The sequence below is a fragment of the Schistocerca gregaria genome, chromosome 1 (genome assembly GCF_023897955.1).
Source record: "Schistocerca gregaria isolate iqSchGreg1 chromosome 1, iqSchGreg1.2, whole genome shotgun sequence".
Taxonomy (NCBI): domain Eukaryota; kingdom Metazoa; phylum Arthropoda; class Insecta; order Orthoptera; family Acrididae; genus Schistocerca; species Schistocerca gregaria.
Window position 1 is genome coordinate 710650268 of NC_064920.1, and position 13261 is coordinate 710663528.

At 41.5% G+C, this 13261-nt stretch overlaps 1 protein-coding gene across 2 annotated transcripts in view; it reads left to right on the forward strand.

Moving 5' to 3' along the window:
• Positions 1-13261, forward strand: part of LOC126365821 (dosage compensation regulator) — a 187832-nt gene that overhangs the window by 17803 nt on the left and 156768 nt on the right. For both annotated transcript variants that reach the window (XM_050008431.1, XM_050008442.1), the window contains 2 exons: positions 4135-4237; positions 6220-6389. In XM_050008431.1, the coding sequence (XP_049864388.1) occupies positions 4135-4237; positions 6220-6389 (273 nt within the window). The remainder of the gene's footprint in view (positions 1-4134; positions 4238-6219; positions 6390-13261) is intronic.

Here is a 13261-nt window from a genome sequence, read left to right on the forward strand (position 1 = left end):
CTTACTGTAAAAATGACGTGTTAAATTGCAGTCAGTCACAATGAAAAGACACTCGCACGTCAGCTTTTGGTGGAAGTCTTTGTCAGAAAAGGAAAAACACACACACACACACACACACACACACACACACACACACACACACGACCGACATCTCCGGACTGGAATGCATTCTGGTCCGAGTTGCTGCAGATAGCGGTCATTTATGTGTAAGGTGTGCTTACTCGTGTGTGTGTGTGTGTGTGTGTGTGTGTGTGTGTGTGTGTGTGTGTGTGTGTGTGTGTGTGTGTGTGTTCGCAACTTAATCTCTCATCTTTACAGTAAATAGAAATCTATCTTACCCTTATATTGTTGATATTCTGACTGGTTGTTTACTTTTTTGATATACAACTGTGGTATAGTTATGATGGAAGCAGACAAGGGCAACTCTGCCATTGTAATGGGCATGACTGATTACAACATAATTGGGCCTGGTGGTCTAGTGGTAGTGTGCGCTGGAAACCAAAAGGTCTCGGGATCGAATCCCAGTTGGACCACTTTTTTTTGTGTGCCTTTAACCTAGCATTCACTTCTCAATAATATGGAGATTTGCCAGAAAGGACATATGGTTCAAATTCCATGTTAAAACTGCAGGGCCTCTCTCCTCAAACGGTGACTGGGGTAGATTAGGGAAATGCAAGTTGCAAAAGGGAGACTTAAAACATGCCATTGACACGCATGACATTATTGTTAGACGACATAATGCGGGATCTACTCTGTGAACCTATCTGCAAGCAACTTAAGGGAGATCCCAAGGTTGAGATGACCGGTGCAACACAGGAGGCACCACCTAGAATATTGAACTAAAATCCAAAAACAAGAACACAGTAAGGTATTGGTGGCAGAATGATGTTTGAAGAGAAATTCTGTAATATTGGGCTTGAAAAAGAAACAGATTGAACTCGTGTTAGGTCTAATGACAAGCCATGGGAACTCGACACTTTAGAGAAATAAGCTGGTAAATGCAGACAATGTGGTGTGGGGGATGAAATTCCACCACATTTAATCTTCCAATGTCAAAAACTGGAGGTCAAAAGACAAAGGAATATTTTGGTCACTAATTCCTAAATAGAATGTTTCTAATAAAGACCGAGTATTGGGTTTCCTACTTCTATTAAAGGATACTGGCTGGTTTTAGTAGAATGGCAGTGAGTGATACCGTACAATAAACATAATTTTTGTGCAGGCAACATGGGGCAGAGACCACTGACGACTGTTTTGTGTCCTTGATTAAATTTAACCAAACAAATCTATCACATACATTTGGAGACCTACCTGCCGATGATAACACTAACTCAAAAACTCTATCATCTGGTAGGCCTCAATTATTTGTCTGGAACTTTGTCTACTTCATCGCACTTTTGTGATGAAAAGATATGAGAGGTGTTAGAAATTGTAAAGAAGCGTCTCAGCATGAGTCTTGTCAATTGGTATTGGCACCAGTCATCTTGGTTGCCAGCAGTAGCACGCCTGTGAGCCAACAAAATATGTGAGGTGCCCCACCAATTGCAGTATTATACATAGCATCCAAAGGCACATAACATACGAAGTTGTTTCAGATGCCAGCTGCAAATCACATTTGTAACACAGTAGTTCAGTGTGGTTGTAGACTTGCGGCTACCAGCCAATAAGAATTAAAATAAGTCACTATCATCAATTAAAGTTGTCAATTCCTGCCTCCATACAAGTCATCCAATCAAAACAATCGAAGTGATCTTTCTGACAAACTGACTCTACCAGAGGAATGAAATTACTCCTATATAAGATGAGCCTGGCACTAACCCAGTAGTAAAAAATTCCTGATGAAGGCCACTTGCATGAGTGGCCAGTATGTTAGTTTTATAGACATGACATAATTACCTACCTGGAAATGTTTTATTCAAGGTAACACATAATTTTGTGTTGGAGATCAAGGATCTGTTTCTCATTCCTCATCTTCATATTGACAATGTGAACTCACCAGTTGTTATAAATTTTTCTTCTACATAGATAACAGAGTATTCCAAACTGCATAAAATATGCCATTCCTTGACCTAATGCATGTTGCGGGGTCACTAGAAAAGAAATTGTTTCAAAACAGCATCACTTTAGTGAAATGTTCTTTCATGGCTGTAGTTGCCCTTGTTTATGTAAATACATACCTTCCCAAATTCTAGGAGGATCATATTTTCACACCAGTTAGAATTAATGGAAAATGGTCTCTTGAACATTTTAATATTGCAACCTGTCGATAAGACATGAGCTCAATTGTTGTTTCGTAGACCTTAGCATTGCTGCCTTTTTCTATGCTTTATAATAGATGCCTGTTTCTAAATAAATAAAGATTTTTTGTGGCATGAGTTAGGATCTTGTTGTGGTATTTTTTAAGTTTTTATAAGTCTATGAAAATTTTAAGGGTTTACAATTTGAAAAGTGTTCTTCGGAGTGTTTGCCAACAACGTGTTTGATTTAGAGCTGTGACTCTTAAAATGCTAATGTATTAACAAGTTCTCTTATGGCCATTGCAGATTTTTATGAAATTTTGTATGAACAATCACACATGTTCACTATAAACATTAGTGAAGTTTCATGATCATTAATTCAATACTCACAGATACATAGTCATTTGTTTGACCCCATAGTGCAGCCTATTAGCATTGAACCCACAAATTTTCAGCCACTGTGAGACACAATGTCTCCAGTTATTTTTTTTATAAAGAAACAAAACTAGGTAGTTTTTTACAACTTTTTACACTCTGTTAAGCAAAACAATGACAAATATTCCCTGAGCAATGTGCGTATGGATAATTTGAAGCAAAGTAGGCCACGAAATAATCATTTGAAAAAAATGTGAAATGTAGCTTTTCCATCTAAGGAAGTGATTGTGGGATAAACCTGAAAATTTGCGCACTTGCAGAGCTGAATGCTGTTGAGATGTCATTAAAAAAAAAAACCTCAAGCTTGTATTCCAGTCATCAGACCTTTGATATTGCCCTCCTCTGCCCGGAGTACTAAAGAGTTGCAGAAAATAATAAAAAAATTCAGATTTGAGTACCTATGGAATGTGGGCCCATTTTCAGCACACCTCCATGGCAGTGGTCTTTTTTTGGGGGGGGGGGGGGACTTCCATTCTTGCATTGCAAAACCAAGTAGCTTTTTAGGTGGTGTAGAACATTGTCTTTCTAATGAAAACTCTTTATAAGAGTATTATCTGTAAAAAATGGGCTAAAAACTGTCATTTGTGACAATTTTTAGAAAAATGTCATTTTTGCCTTCCAGTTCGTAAACTATCGGAAAACAGTAGGAGAATGAAATTTTATATTCTAAGACCTTGTATCAGTAAGTTGTTATATACAAAGTTTCGTGTGTCTCCCACAATTACTTCCAGAGATATAAAAAACTAAAGTTCTCAGGTTTTTAGAATGTCTGTTTTTTCAGCCGACTTTGCTTCTAATTATCCGTATGCAAATCGCTCATGAAATATTTATTATTTTGCTTAAGAGAGTGCAAAAAGTTGTACAAGATTACGTAATTTTGTTTCAAGAAAATACTACTGGAGATATTATGTCTCAAAACTTATGGGGGTGCTGCCAATAGCTGCGTTTTATAGTTAAAAATAATGGCTATATCTTAGCTGATATGAAATTGGTGAATGTAAAACTTTCCCAATGTTCATTGGGAACAGGTGCGAATGTTCATACAAAATTTCATCAAAATCTGTGATGGTTATGTGGGAACTTTCAGAAATTAGATCACTTGTCATGTAATGGCCCGGTTAGTTGATAATGATAAGCCATCAAATTTGTGTCACCAGGCTTTAGACGTAATTCAGTTTGAAGACTGCTAAATGTCTCAGTCTTTATTTAGAGTATTTGCGATGTTCAGCAGTAAACAGATTAAAAATGTGATATGTATGCTTATAGATCTTTAAAAATCACATTAGTGCTAGTATTGAATATCAACTTGGTGAAAAATTATTTTCTGTGTTTAAAGTTACATTCATTTATCTGTATGATGCATGTTTATGCATGCTAGTGTATGTGACATAAAAGAACAGCTGCTGGAACAGCTACATAATTTGGGTCATGATCGTTTCTAATCGTGCTTTCTCTCTTTTAGGCACTTAAGGCATCTGCAATTGCAACAATGGACATAAAATCCTTTCTTCATCATTTGTGCAACAAGCGAAAAACTGAACCTCAGTTTGAGGTTAGGTTAACAGGTACATACACTCTTTTTCACTTACGTTGTTTGTTGAAATTTGCAGAAGTACTTTGATTTGATATCCTGTAAAGAAAATAGATCATACGTTGCATTTTAAAGGTAAAGTCTCCTTGCTGCCTAGTAGTTTTATGTAATATTTTTATTAATTGTACTCTATTATATTGGTGTAAATCTGAGAAAGGGTTGCTCGTAAGCAAGTTGGGTGAAGGACACAGGTGATTGCTTAATTTGAACGTTAGTGTTATGTCTATACTAGTGACAGAAGACTGAGAATGCGTTAAAACAATGTGGGAAGAATAACGTTCAAAATGCAGAAAAACACGCATATGTTCCATAAATACAGCGGTAGTGCTACCTCCATGTGACCAGATCAGAGGAAACATCGATGCCAACTAAGAACAGGAACAACCATCCCACTGACCATGCCTTAAAGTAAAGAAGTCGAAAAACATCCGGGAAAATAAAACAAAGTACAGCGAAAAAAGGCAACAATCAGATTTATACCATAGAGCACAAGCTGGTTTGGTTTGTAAGTACAGTTTGAGGGCACTAACTATTTGAGTCCCAACAATATGACAAATATAATTATAAATTTTCTCACAAAATTTACCCCCTCAAGTGCACTGTACACCTCCGTGCCTCCGCCCCCCTCCGTACCTCTCCGACCCACTCCCCCCCTCCATACCTGCCCTGTACCTACCCCTCACTTGGTACCTCCTCCCCCCTCCGAACTTCATCCCTACCTCATCCCCCCATCTGTAACTCCAACCCCCTCGGTACTCCACCCCCCCCCCCATACCTCGACCATCTGTAACACGAACCCCCTCGGTACTCCACCCCCCCATACCTCGACCATCTGTAACTCCAACCCCTTCAGTACTCCACCCCCCCCCCCCCCCCCCCCATACCTCGACCCCTATTTGTACTGGATCCCCCCAGTACCTTATCCCCTCCAGTACAGGTTCCCCTCTCCCACCCCGTCTGCACCAAACCCCGTCTGCTGCCCAGTCTGCTCCACCCCCCTGCCCCGTCTGCACTGCCCCTCCTACCCCTTGCACCTTGCACCACCCCTCCATACCCCCGTCCCCCCTCTGCCACCACTCCATACCCCCGTCCCCCCTCTGCCACCACTCCATACCCCCGTCCCCCCTCTGCCACCACTCCATACCCCCGTCCCCCCTCTGCCACCACTCCATCAGACCCACGCCCTCCCCCATGCCGTCCCTTGCCACTCCTGCTCCCCCACACCTCCCATCGCTCCCACACCCCCCTCACTCCCCCAAATCTACCCTCACTCCCACCCCCGTCGCCCCCCATGGTCCCCCAAGCCCCCCATGGCCCCCCGTCGCACCCATGGCCCCCCCCCCCTCCGTCGCCCCCCATGCCCCCCAATCTCCTGCACTCCTCCCCTCATTCACTCACCCCATGCCCTCCCCTCACTCCTCCTCTGCTACACTCCCTTACTTTGGTCCAGAAAGAGGTTCAATGTTCAGGAGCATACTTTTTCAAAAAATTGGCAGCAACCATTAAAAACTTAGTTTCATGTTAAGCACAGTTGAAACAGAGTTTGAAACTCTTTTTGGTAGGCAGCTCCTACTGTATAGATGAATATCTCAACAGCAACTCTTAGACCAACTTAAGTAAAAATGTCTGTTGGCTATCAGTTTTTCAGCCCTTGGTCACAACAGTCAAGATTAGGTATTTTGTGTATGATAAATTTATTGAAAGTGCGTAACTGTATTTCATTCTGATGATGTATTACCTCTGTAAATATTAGCAGTTCCAGTTTATGGTAATGTATTCCCATATCTTTACTATCTTGTGATCAATGATCAGGGAAGTGTGTATTATATTCTGATGTTTTAAGTTTTTTCTGTTATACTTTCTGATGTTCCACAACCATGCAAATCATCTCACTTTTGGGTCTATAGAATTGAAACTGAATCTAATCTAATCTGCTTGATGTTTGATGTCTTCCAGGACCTAGGCACCGGCAAAGGTTTCTTTGTGAAGTTCGTGTTGAGGGATTTGATTATGTTGGTGCTGGAAACTCAACAAACAAGAAAGATGCACAAGTTAACGCTGCAAGAGACTTTGTACAGTACTTAGTACGTCAAGGAATTGTAAATGCAAAGGATGTACCTGCAGATGTAAGTATGAGAGCTCACCATGATATTCTTATAAAGAAATAATGAAACAGAGATCACAGTTTAACAACAACTTTTAAGAACAAGTACATGTGTGCCATTCAGGAGGTGGTAAGAATGAAACTAGAGAAGCACTGGGGCAGTGCCTTATTATAAGCTACGGTCGCAGGTTCGAATCCTGCCTCGGGCATCGATGTGTGTGATGTCCTTAGGTTAGTTAGGTTTAAGTAGTTCAAAGTTCTATGGGACTAATGACCACAGCAGTTGAGTCCCATAGTGCTCAGAGCCATTTGAACTTTATTATAATGTGTGTAAACACCACTACTCCTCCAAAACTAATGTAGCATTAGATAATACCTGGCTGAAGAAATTGAAGACATGGTGTGTTTACATTCTCGAAACAGAGAAGGGATCTAGTAATAGCATATGAGCCCACATTTTTACAAGTGGAATAGTTTCGCATGCACACATTTACATGCCAATGCTGTACATAACTAATTATAGATGGATACTGTAGTTTTACAATACTCACAGTATTACTTTGTCAGCATTTGCTGTGCCTTAAATGGGAATCCAAATTTTGTCTGAATAAACCACTGATAATTTTAAATCTTATGCTTAATTTTTGATACAAATCTGATGTAGTTTGCCTTCTTTAAAACTGATTCCTCATTCACACATGAGAAACTGTGTATTCTGGCACCTTTAAATAATTTTTTCTTACAGTGGGGGGGGGGGGGGGGACAACAACTACTACTCTATTCTGGGGATTGGAGGAAGAACTTATTGGTGGTTAAAGTGTTGGCTATCTCTCAGTAAAACCATTTACTGTGGTGGACCTTCATACAAGGGACATTCTCAAAAAGCAGACACAATGATTTACTGACCATTCGTTAAAATGGTATTTATCTTTGGAAAGATGAAATAGCCATGAAAGCACGGTATTAGACTAGCATGCTAGGGGTGCTGGGTTCGCCACAAATCGAGTGGCAATTTTTACTTCTATCAGTTGTGAAGGTATAAGGGCATTCAATGAAATAAACAAAATTTTGGACAGTAGTAGTTCCCTCAGCGGGTTTTATAATTGAGCAAGTGTATCGAGTTCAAATTAGGATTCATCACAGTGAAGTTACTTTTTATTAATTGAAATAGTAATAAGATTCTGGTTTCAGTTGGTCGTATATTTTATGTTTGAGATATTCCGGGAGCTTATTGTGACAACGCAAAGTTTCTATTCGACATGCTTGCATCATCACCAGTACTTCCTTAGTCTGTAATGACTTATGCTTTGTCATGGAGACCTTTGTGAAATTCTGTGGTTTGGGCTTCCCAACAATAATCAACATGTTTTTGATGTATGTCCCAAGACATGAGACAGTCTGCATAGAGACTGTACAGAATCACCAGATTGTAAGATCTAGTGTAATACTATAAATGAGTTCTCCTGTTGATAGTAAATCCAGTCAGTGTTTGAGATTTCGCCTTTCACGTTGTAGTCAATTTTATTCTATGGAGACTGATCCTCCGAATTTTTCATCCCATCTGAAAAATAGTTTCTGTTAAAATCGCAAAATACTCATTGGTTGCTACTATCACTTCTTCATTTAATGCAAATTTTCTTCCCAGGAAGCCAAAGTTTCAAATTTGGGAACATGAAGCAGTCACTTGGGGGCTGAGTGTGTTCAGTTCAGTTGGTGAGGAACCAGTTCATGCACTTTTCACCATTGTTATTGCTGATGTATGGGATGATGCATTTTCCTGGTGAAAAGTACTTTTTTGTGTACAAACCTTGGTCCTTTTCTTCCCCTCCAGCCAGTGCAAGTTTCAAATGATTCTGCAGTGTACCTTCATAGGGTCCAATAATTGTTCTATCTTTTTCCACATAACGCACACAGCTTCTTTGTAGCCAATTGTCTGTGCAGTGTATTATGCACTTGGGATTAGTTAAGATGCCTACTTTCTTAATAATCAGACAAATTTTTACTCGATGGTGTTGCATTACCATATCATGGACTTTGTTAATGGTTTCCTATGTGGTGACTGCAATTGAATGGCCAATATGGGCTTAGTCTTCAGTCCTTGTCTGACCTCATTTAAGTTCATTAACCCAAAAGTAAAAGGTGCAGAGTTGCACAAACTTCATCCAATTCACCATTCAGTCTGTTCTCCAATTCCCATGCTCAGTGTCGTGTGCTCTCGGTGTCAGAGTTTATTTGCTAGTCTTAAAGTCATGTTCTATGTGACAATCTGTGCATTTTTTGCAAAGTTAATATTTTCTTGCATTGTTATATCATAGAAATTGCTGCCTAGTAACACATTTATATTTCTCATCAATGGCATATTTATTGTGTGCACTTAGCAGCCTTTCAGTTCTACTCATCTCACCACCATGTCTCTCCTACTGTAGTTTGAGGAACATCAACTTACTCAGGTGTAACATTTTGCTTGCATGTTCCACGTGGATTCACATTTGCATTGTCATTGTTTTCTCCTTATAATTACCAATAAATTTATGTTCATTATCAGCAGGAGATGGGACTTGGATGAAATGACTAAACCAGAGGTTCTACAGAGTTTTCAGGAGAGCATTAGGGAACACTTGACAGGAATAGCGGAAAGAAGTACAGTAGAAGAAGAATGGGTAGCTCTGAGGGATGAAGTAGTGAAGGTAGCAGTGGATCAACTAGGTAAAAAGACGAGGGCTAGTAGAAATTCTTGGGTAACAGAAGAAATATTGAATTTAATTAATGAAAGAAGACAATACAAAAATGCAGTAAATGAAGGAGACAAAAAGGAATACAAACACCACAAAAATGAGGTCGACATGAAGTACAAAATGGCTAAATGGGGATGTCTAGAGGACACATGTGAGGATATAGAGGCTTATCTGACTAGGGGTAAGATGGATACTGCCTACAGAAAAATGAAAGAGACCTTTGGAGAAAAGAGCACCACTTGCATGAATATCAAGAGCTCAGATGGAAACCCAGGTCTGAGCAAAGAAGGGAAAGCAGAAAGGTGGAAGGAGTATATAGAGGGTCTATACAAGGGCGATGTATATGAGGACAATATTATGGAAATGGAAGAGGATGTAGATGAAGATAAAATGGGAGATACGATACTGCATGAAGAATTTGTCAGAGCACTTAAAGACCTGAGTTGAAACAAGGCCCCAGGAGTAGACAACATTCCATTAGAACTACTGACGGTCTTGGGAGAGCCAGTCCTGACAAAACTCTACCATCTGGTGAGCAAGATGTATGCGACAGGCGAAATACACTCAGACTTCAAGAAGAATATAATTATTCCAATCCCAAAGAAGGCAGGTGTTGACTGTTACCCAACTATCAGTTTAATAAGTCACAGCTGCAAAATGCTAACACGAATTCTTTACAGACGAATGGAAAAACTTGTAGAAGCCGGCCTCGGGGAAGATCAGTTTGGATTCCGTAGAAATATTGGAACACGAGAGGCAATACTAATCTTACGACTTATCTTAGAAGAAAGATTAAGGAAAGGCAAACCTAAGTTTCTAGCATTTGTAGACTTAGAGAAAGCTTTTGACAATGTTGACTGGAGTACTCTCTTTCAAATTCTAAAGGTGGCAGGGGTAAAATACGGGGAGTGAAATGCAATTTACAATTTGTACAGAAACCAGATGACAGTTACGGGTCAAGGGGCATGAAAGGGAAGCAGTGGTTGTGAAGGGAGTGCTACAGGGTTGTAGCCTGCCCCCGATGTTATTAGATCTGTATATTCAGCAAGCAGTAAAGGAAACAAAAATTCGGAGTATTATTAAAATGCATGGAGAAGAAATAGAAACTTTGAGGTTCGCCGATGACATTGTAATTCTGTGATAGACAGCTAAGAACTTGGAAGAGCAGTTGAACGGAATGGACAGGGTCTTGAAAGGAGGATATAAGATGAACATCAAAAAAAGCAAAATGAGGACAATGGAATTTAGTCGAATTAAGTTGGGTGATGCTGATGGAATTAAATTAGGAAATGAGACACTTAAAGTAGTAAAGGAGTTTTGCTATTTGGGGATCAAAATAACTGATGATGGTCGAAGTAGAGAGGATATAAAATGTAAACTGGCAATGGCAAGGAAAGCGTTTCTGAAGAAGAGAAATTTGTTAACATCGAGTATAGATTTAAGTGTGAGGAAGTCATTTCTGATAGTATTTGTATGGAGTGCAGCCATGCATGGAAGTGAAACATCGACGATAAATAGTTTGGGACAAGAAGAGAATAGAAGCTTTCAAAATGTGGTGCTACAGAAGAATGCTGAAGATTAGCTGGGTAGATCACATAATTAATGAGGTGGCACTGAATAGAATTGGGGAGAAGAGGAGTTTGTGGCACAACGGATCACAAATTTAGCATTGGAGGGAAGCGTGGAGTGCTTAGGTATCAGAGACTTTAACAATGGACACTTGAGCTTCTTCCTGTGGTATCCATCTCTTTAGTCGAATCCATGGTACCTCTAAAATAAAAAAGTTCCCACATGTTGTAACCCAGTTAATTCCTTCCCCTCCCCTCTTAATCCCCTTCGACTCCCCTCTTTTGAATCCCCTTCGACTCCCCTCTTTTGAATCCCCTTCGACTCCCCTCTTTTTAATCCCCTTCGACTCCCCTCTTTTTAATCCCCTTCGACTCCCCTCTTTTTAATCCCCTTCGACTCCCCTCTTTTTAATCCCCGTCGACTCCCCTCTTTTTAATCCCCATCGACTCCCCTCTTTTTAAACCCCGTCGACTCCCCTCTTTTTAAACCCCGTCGACTCCCCTCTTTTTAAACCCCTTCGACTCCCCTCTTTTTAAACCCCTTCGACTCCCCTCTTTTTAAACCCCTTCGACTCCCCTCTTTTTAAACCCCTTCGACTCCCCTCTTTTTAAACCCCTTCGACTCCCCTCTTTTTAAACCCCTTCGACTCCCCTCTTTTTAAACCCCTTCGACTCCCCTCTTTTTAAACCCCTTCGACTCCCCTCTTTTTAAACCCCTTCGACTCCCCTCTTTTTAAACCCCTTCGACTCCCCTCTTTTTAAACCCCTTCGACTCCCCTCTTTTTAAACCCCTTCGACTCCCCTCTTTTTAAACCCCTTCGACTCCCCTCTTTTTAAACCCCTTCGACTCCCCTCTTTTTAAACCCCTTCGACTCCCCTCTTTTTAAACCCCTTCGACTCCCCTCTTTTTAAACCCCTTCGACTCCCCTCTTTTTAAACCCCTTCGACTCCCCTCTTTTTAAACCCCTTCGACTCCCCTCTTTTTAAACCCCTTCGACTCCCCTCTTTTTAAACCCCTTCGACTCCCCTCTTTTTAAACCCCTTCGACTCCCCTCTTTTTAAACCCCTTCGACTCCCCTCTTTTTAAACCCCTTCGACTCCCCTCTTTTTAAACCCCTTCGACTCCCCTCTTTTTAAACCCCTTCGACTCCCCTCTTTTTAATCCCCTTCGACTCCCCTCTTTTTAATCCCCTTCGACTCCCCTCTTTTTAATCCCCTTCGACTCCCCTCTTTTTAATCCCCTCTCGACTCCCCTCTTTTTAATCCCCTCTCGACTCCCCTCTTTTTAATCCCCTCTCGACTCCCCTCTTTTTAATCCCCTCTCGACTCCCCTCTTTTTAATCCCCTCTCGACTCCCCTCTTTTTAATCCCACTCGACTCCCCTCTTTTTAATCCCACTCGACTCCCCTCTTTTTAATCCCACTCGACTCCCCTCTTTTTAATCCCACTCGACTCCCCTCTTTTTAATCCCACTCGACTCCCCTCTTTTTAATCCCACTCGACTCCCCTCTTTTTAATCCCCTTCGACTCCCCTCTTTTTAATCCCCTTCGACTCCCCTCTTTTTAATCCCCTTCGACTCCCCTCTTTTTAATCCCCTTCGACTCCCCTCTTTTTAATCCCCTCTCGACTCCCCTCTTTTTAATCCCCTCTCGACTCCCCTCTTTTTAATCCCCTCTCGACTCCCCTCTTTTTAATCCCCTCTCGACTCCCCTCTTTTTAATCCCCTCTCGACTCCCCTCTTTTTAATCCCCTCTCGACTCCCCTCTTTTTAATCCCCTCTCGACTCCCCTCTTTTTAATCCCCTCTCGACTCCCCTCTTTTTAATCCCCTCTCGACTCCCCTCTTTTTAATCCCCTCTCGACTCCCCTCTTTTTAATCCCCTCTCGACTCCCCTCTTTTTAATCCCCTCTCGACTCCCCTCTTTTTAATCCCCTCTCGACTCCCCTCTTTTTAATCCCCTCTCGACTCCCCTCTTTTTAATCCCCTCTCGACTCCCCTCTTTTTAATCCCCTCTCGACTCCCCTCTTTTTAATCCCCTCTCGACTCCCCTCTTTTTAATCCCCTCTCGACTCCCCTCTTTTTAATCCCCTCTCGACTCCCCTCTTTTTAATCCCCTCTCGACTCCCCTCTTTTTAATCCCCTCTCGACTCCCCTCTTTTTAATCCCCTCTCGACTCCCCTCTTTTTAATCCCCTCTCGACTCCCCTCTTTTTAATCCCCTCTCGACTCCCCTCTTTTTAATCCCCTCTCGACTCCCCTCTTTTTAATCCCCTCTCGACTCCCCTCTTTTTAATCCCCTCTCGACTCCCCTCTTTTTAATCCCCTCTCGACTCCCCTCTTTTTAATCCCCTCTCGACTCCCCTCTTTTTAATCCCCTCTCGACTCCCCTCTTTTTAATCCCCTCTCGACTCCCCTCTTTTTAATCCCCTCTCGACTCCCCTCTTTTTAATCCCCTCTCGACTCCCCTCTTTTTAATCCCCTCTCGACTCCCCTCTTTTTAATCCCCTCTCGACTCCCCTCTTTTTAATTCCCTCTCGACTCCCCTCTTTTTAATCCCCTCTCGACTCCCCTCTTTTTAATCCCCTCTCGAC